A 6,530-nucleotide genomic window follows, 5' to 3' on the forward strand; every position below is an offset into this window, starting at 1 on the left:
AAACACATAAAGCTTTGCAAAACTTCCCACACAGAAAAACCTGAATAGGGTCCTTGTTCTACTACATTTCTTCATAAATAGGGTCAGAATCCAATTTAGATAAAGCAGCCCTATAAAAAATACTGGCATAGGGATGCAAGATGATCACCTGCAGCTCCTTCCTTTGTGATGGTGAATGTGAAACCCCCAGCCCCACTCTACTCTGCCCATCACCAGTGCTGCCTCCTTTGCCTTAGGCATCCTCCTGGTTCCCTCCAATAACTGGATAAAAATGACTCGGCCTCTTTCTTATGAGACCATTGTCTGTCTGCATCAGGCACCCCAGACTGCAGCAAAACTCACTCAAGTAGAACACAAGGAGTGGGAAACTGTCCTGGTTTAAGCCCAGCCCCACAGAGCTGGGGGAGGTGACTTGGGGAGACAAACACCCCAGTGCCAACACCCCCTCTCCTCCTTCCTTCCCTGCTGTGCCCTGGGCACCATCCACAGGGGTGTGATGGAGCCCCCCATGCTCCCACCCCCCGTGCACCCCAGCAGCTACAAAACACAAAATGTCACATTACACACTTCAAAGCAAACCACTCTCCACTGAAGTGTTAATTAGCAGAGAATATTTCCCGATGGTCAAGGACTGTCCTCTGTCAGCAGGTGAGGTTTGAGGGGCTGGAAAAGGATGACACAGAGAGCTTTAACTTCAGAAAAAGCCTCTCCCACCAAACATCCTAATGAATTTCATAAAAGAAATGTCTACAGTTCAGCTTTTGCTGAGCTTTTCTTGCTTTCCAGCCTAGGCATCATTAATAGTATAAACTATGTGAAACATCATTGTGGTTTTCAGCAATATCAGAGAGCAGAAGGGGAACTTCTGCCACATTTCAGACTTCTCTGACCCCGTAACGCCTCTTTTTCCTTAATATCCATTCTAGTTATTTTGTCCCAAACACATAATCCCCACTGCATCCTTGCTCAGCAGGACACATTCCTTTAAAGGAACAGGAGATTATCAGTTTATCCTGGAAACATCTTTCCTGCTGCTGTGCTTAGTGTCAGTGCTGGGATAAAACCCTCTTAAAATAGTTCCAGGGTCCAGGCAACAATCCACTGTATGCAATATTCTTTAGGGTTTCATGGAGCAATGACTTTGGTGTTTTCAGGCCTTTGCAGGCCAGGAGTGAATGGCAGATTAAGGATAAAACATTTCTGCCCTTAAAGTTATGGCAGCCTGAACACGATGTCCTGTCTCAACACCAACAGCCAAACTGTTTGGAACACTGTACTGTCATGTGACCTCGTGAATAAAAAGGATTAGAAACAAGTATGTTAACCCCCACACACAATTTCAAAAGAGGCAAATCAGGAATTTAAAAAAATATTAATTCAAATACTTTCTTCTATTGTCACTTGTTACAGCTTTTGCTGCTTTAACACAGATTTGACATTATTAAGAGAGATTGCTTGGTTCCACAGTCCATGATGAACGACAATAACTTTTCAGAATAAAGAAACACAAGTAGACAGGTAGAATGCCCCCACACCTTACATTCCTATCCCACTGGAGTGGATATATCCTGCCAACAGGACACCTGCACAACATTTCAGCAGCAGTGTTAGCACCTTGCACCAGCAACAAGAGTCAGTATTGCCCATATCCCTCCTGCAGCTGCAGAGCCTCTCCACCAGCCCAGGAATCCTGCATGGAAACAGCAGCAGCACCTCTTGCAGAGGGACTGAGGCTTCACCCCTCATTTCAAACCCATCAGCCTCAGCAGGTTCAATCGATGCATTTTGTTATTATCATTATTATTATTTTTTTAGGAACCCCACCAGATGGCAGCAGCATGTCTCCCCAGCAAAACTGGGAGCACTTCTCCAAAGGACAGCTCCTTATTCTTGGAACAAACACAAGACTTCCAAAACTCAGCCCTACTCAGTCTGAACCACAGGACACAGACAGAGCTTGTCGCTGACATTAAAATCCGGATTTTTCCAGCACTTTAGGAACACGAGAGCAGGGAACACTCCAAGAGCAAATCACTCTGGTTTTGGCTAATGAGGAACATGACTAGGGTGGTAATTCCCCAAACCAGAGCTGGACAAACAAACCTGCAGGACCTGGGGCCGGTCCCTGCACACCTGCCCTGCTCAGCAGCACGCTGCCCATCCCAGGTGAGCAGGCAGAGCAGTTGCAGTGCCAGGGGCAGCTGAGTCCCACAGAAAGGTGCCCAGCTGGGGACATGGCCTGTGTGCACACACACCAGCAGCCCCCGCCCGCAGGGGTTAATAATCAAAGTGCTGAAGCATGAGCCTTTGGCTCTTCACGAGTGAAAAACTCCAGCAGCACATTAGCTACCCCGAAACATCATGGAGCACCAGACAAATGAACTAATGACAAATGCTAATTCAACTGCCAGGAGAGAACCTCGCTCGCTGAGCTAACGGGAAGTGCATCGCCACACGCTGATCGCTGTCTGATGCCCCGAGCTGAGCTGCAGGTCAGCTCTACCACCCAAACAGCAGAGCAGGAAATGAAAGACTTCTGAAAATACTCCAGCTGTCTATGGAATAACATCCATTTTCCTCAGAAGCGCTGATAGAAACTTTTCAGTTACCTATTAGCACAAATAATGCTCAGACAAGATACTGAGAAACAACAGAATCCTCCTTCCAAAGTCGCTCAGGCTTTGTGAATCCCGTGTCACGCTTGAACCAAGTGCACATTACTCATGTCCAAGTCACCTCAAACTATAAATACTCAACTCAGTGTTTACTTATCCCACATAGCTAAAATTCAGTAACATGGGCATTCTTCCACATCTTGAATTAAACTAAAATTCAGTTTAATTATTGCTTGCAGACTCCTAAATTGAGCCTGCACTCACCAGCAGAAGTTAATATGAAACGCCAAAAGCCGAGCAATGACCACTGAATTCAAACACACGTGAGCAAAGAGGAACTCACTCGCACCAATGACATCCTCAGCCAGGGCAGCCCCAGCTCTGCCAGAGGGATCCCAGCTTCTGCTTTTAGCTGACACCCTCCCCCTTTGTTGTTTTCTCTTTGCCAAGCTGTTGTTACCTCCAAGCAAAGCTGTAGCTGCAGCTCTGCAGGCACAGTCCCCCCGGGGCGGCCGCAGGTGCACGGCTTGGGATGGGCGGATGCTTTTGGCACTGCCTTTCCTACCTGATGTCAGCCAGACCCTTCTCTCCACACGGCCTTCCTCCCCTCAGCGCTCTTAGTGATATTATATTTAAATATGCAAGAGTGACCTTTCATTCTACTGAATATTGTGGAAGCAGATCTCTCTCTGCACCTTGTTTTTTGGCAAACTGAACGGGGAAAATAAAGACCTGGGAAAGGCACAGGCGAACAAAACACCGGTAAAAAGGGCTGATCTTACATAACAACACAAATTTAAGCAAAGACCATAACAAATTAAGTTACAAAAGCTCCATACTTCAAAAAAATACACAAACTGATGGAAATACCTTCAGAAAAATTTTTACAGCAGACTCCTTGTCAGTTTTCATTCTTTGACACCCACTTTTTAATGCTGTACCACAGCCAGAGCACGGCAGTGCTGACTGCACAACAGCTCCCCTCCGACTGGAGAACTCGGTGTTGAAATGAACTCCCCAGCTCGGAGGGAAGGCACACGAGAGCAACCACAGCACTGACCTGCACCTTGCTGCTGCAGCTCCCTCAGCCTTCTCACAAAGCACCATTTTGCTACCAGCACTGGGCTGGTAACTCGTGGCCAGCGTGGAGGGCTGGCTGCAGGCAGAAGGGTTTTTCTCTCCTGAGGCCTGCCCTGCTGAGCCCTCTGCCGCTGGCACAGTGACCCGGCCACTCCTCACAGCAAAGCTGCAGCTCGGCCAGTGCCTAAAGCAAAACTGCTGGGGCACCCCTGAGGCTCGGCTGGGCACACTGCAGAGGGCTGGGACACCACACACAGCTGCAAACTTTGCATTTGTGCTGCAGGAAGTGCGCTGCAACACGCCTGCTCTCCAGAACACCCCTGCCAGCCCTCACGCTTCCCAGGGACAGCTCAGAACAGGGCACACCGAGAAACATTCACATACAAATAGAGATAGATAGATAGATAGATAGACAGATATACTGCTGCCAGTTTTGTGCCAGTGCTCCTGAAGGGCACTAATTACATACATAGCTCTAAGGTAGTCACAAAATGCATTAGAAGAGATTCCACTGTGCTGACAGGCTCCTCTGAAACGCGGCTGGGGGATAAAAGGGCCGGAGGCAGAGCTAAGGCAGAGCTAGAGCGAGGCAGGAAATCCCATTTCCATTTTTGAGAGGGGAGCAAAGTTCAGCTGTGCTGTTTTAGGTAGCACACAGCACTACTGCGGGTCAAACCGCAGCGAGACAAAGATCTTGACAGGTGACTGCACAAGGAAGACATTTTCATACGCTTTTCATTTCTGACTCTTAAGCCAGGTCAAAATGAATATTCTAATGCTCATTTGTTAACCTGAAATTTTAGGAAGCACAGCTTAGCTGCACGGATGCACACTCTAATTAAAGGTACAGAAAGAGCATAAACAAGCTGCTTTGTCTCAGAAGAGAACGGCAGGGTGGGCTCTTAGTCAGAAGTGGCTCCTCACCACTGGGAACCTCGTTCTGCCAACGCAAACAAGCGAAGCAACTTTCTAAGAACGGAGAAGAACCAGCAAAAAAACTCGTAGTAAGCAGCTCTCCGGTATTCTGATTCAAATGACAAAAACAAGGATGAGTTATGATCAGGTAAAGAATGACAAGGAGGTATCGGTTCACTTTTGTCTCTACTCACCAGACAACACCAAAGGCTCCGTATCCGATGGGTCTGTCCGGCTCAATGTCCAGTTGCTGCTGTGGATGTTGTGAGTGCTGATGATGGTGCGCTTTGACTGCAGCAGCTGCTGCAGCCTGTACCTGAGCTGGGGCTGCTGCAGCCGGTCCGGGGGCCTGGCCCGGGGCCGGGGATGGGAAGTACGGCTGCTGCTGCCCTGGGTTCAACATCGCGGCGGCGGCGGCCGCGGCTGCGGCGGCCGCGGCGGCCGAGGAGGCATGCTGCTGCACGGGGTGCACCGCGGCCGCCGAGCCGGCGTGCAGGTGGTGCTGAGCATGGTGGTGGTGATGGAGGTGAGGAGGAGGGAGGTGAGGAAGGTGGTGGTGATGGTGGTGGTGGTGACCTGCTGCTGCCGCAGACGTACCGCCATTGTAAGCCGCCATCATTTTTGCGTTGGCCGTTGTGCCACAAAGAGACATTCAAAAAAATGCCCTTTGATTGGATAACAACTGGGTCAAGCTGTCATTTGGCCATAAAAATTAAATCTGCTACACTTTAAAAGAAGTTGGGTTTCATCATACACGGCCCACCTTTAAAAACATGGAGCTCCACTGGCCTTATCTCCTCGCGAAGCCAAACAACTCGGGGAGTCTCTTCATGTGTGCGGGCGCCAACCCCTTCCCCAGCATCCAGCCGGGCTTGGCTACTCCAACTCCATCCTTGGGCAGCTGGGGTGGGGCTGGGGTGGGTTTTTTCCTTCACTTTAGGTTATTTGTTAGGTTGTTTTTCTTGTTATAAAAATTAAACACCGTGATCAATCCCCCTTCCCTCCGGAGGGAGGGCTCGGAGCCTCTGCCCTGAACACCCGGCGAGGGCTGGCCGGCCTAGCCCTGCCATTCCCACACCCTCTCCATGTGTCCCCCGAACCTCCCTGAGCCCGGGCACCTCCTACATCGCTCCCTCCTTCCAGACACCTGCTCCCTCCTTCCAGGCACCTGCTCCCTCACAGCAGCAACAACTCGGGAGTTTGCAACTTTTCCTTGAAGGCCTGAAACACACACAAGGACCCAGAGAAAGTGAAGGGGGGGCGCAGGGCGAGGAGAAGGGGGCGGGGGGGGGGGGGCTAAAAGAAGATCAAAACAGAAAGAGGAAGGGAAGGGCCGGGGCAGGACAGGGATCGCGGGGCGGGGGGGGCGAAGGACGAGGGAAAGTGGCGAATGAATGACGGGGCGGCGCGGGGCCGGGGAAGGGGCGCAGGGCAGGACGCAGCGGCCCCTGACAGCGCGACCCGCGGCGGGGCGGGGCCGGCCGGGCCGGGGGGGTCGGGCCGGGGGTGGAGGGCAGGGGGCCCGCGGTGCGGGCGGCGGGAGGGTCTGGGGGCGGCCCCGGGTCCCCGCCCCGCCGGCCCCAGCCCCGGCCCCGGCCCCGCTCTCACCTGGTCCCGCCGCCCCGCGCCGCGCCGCGGGCACGCGCTTCCCCCCCCCTGCGGGGCGCGCGCCCCGACGCCGCCCGCAGCCAATCGCGCCCGGCCCGCTGGGCTGCGCGAGAGCCGCCCCCGACCAATCACCGCGCGGCGCCCGGCGCGCCCCGCCCACCGCGCGCGGCCGTGCGGAGCCCCCCCCACGGCGCGGCCCCGCCCCCGTGACCCCGCCGGCCAATCACCGCGCGCCGCCGCGCCCGGAGCCGCCGAGACCCCGCGAGATTCCCTCACCTCACACAACCCTCACCCCGGGCGGCCCCGCCTCCC

The 6,530-nt window shown here is 53.0% G+C and overlaps 1 protein-coding gene across 1 annotated transcript in view; it reads right to left on the minus strand.

The window, feature by feature from the left end:
* NLK (nemo like kinase) overlaps positions 1–6,332 on the minus strand; it is a 38,285-nt gene extending 31,953 nt beyond the window's left edge. The window contains exons 1-2 of the mRNA XM_079324845.1: positions 6,219–6,332; positions 4,805–5,831 (exon numbers count right to left, since the gene is read on the minus strand). Coding sequence (XP_079180971.1) covers positions 4,805–5,262 — 458 coding nt within the window. The 5' untranslated portion in view covers positions 5,263–5,831; positions 6,219–6,332. The remainder of the gene's footprint in view (positions 1–4,804; positions 5,832–6,218) is intronic.
* Positions 6,333–6,530: the final 198 nt, after the last annotated feature.

Source organism: Erithacus rubecula, assembly GCF_903797595.1.
Source record: "Erithacus rubecula genome assembly, chromosome: 22".
Lineage (NCBI taxonomy): Eukaryota > Metazoa > Chordata > Aves > Passeriformes > Muscicapidae > Erithacus > Erithacus rubecula.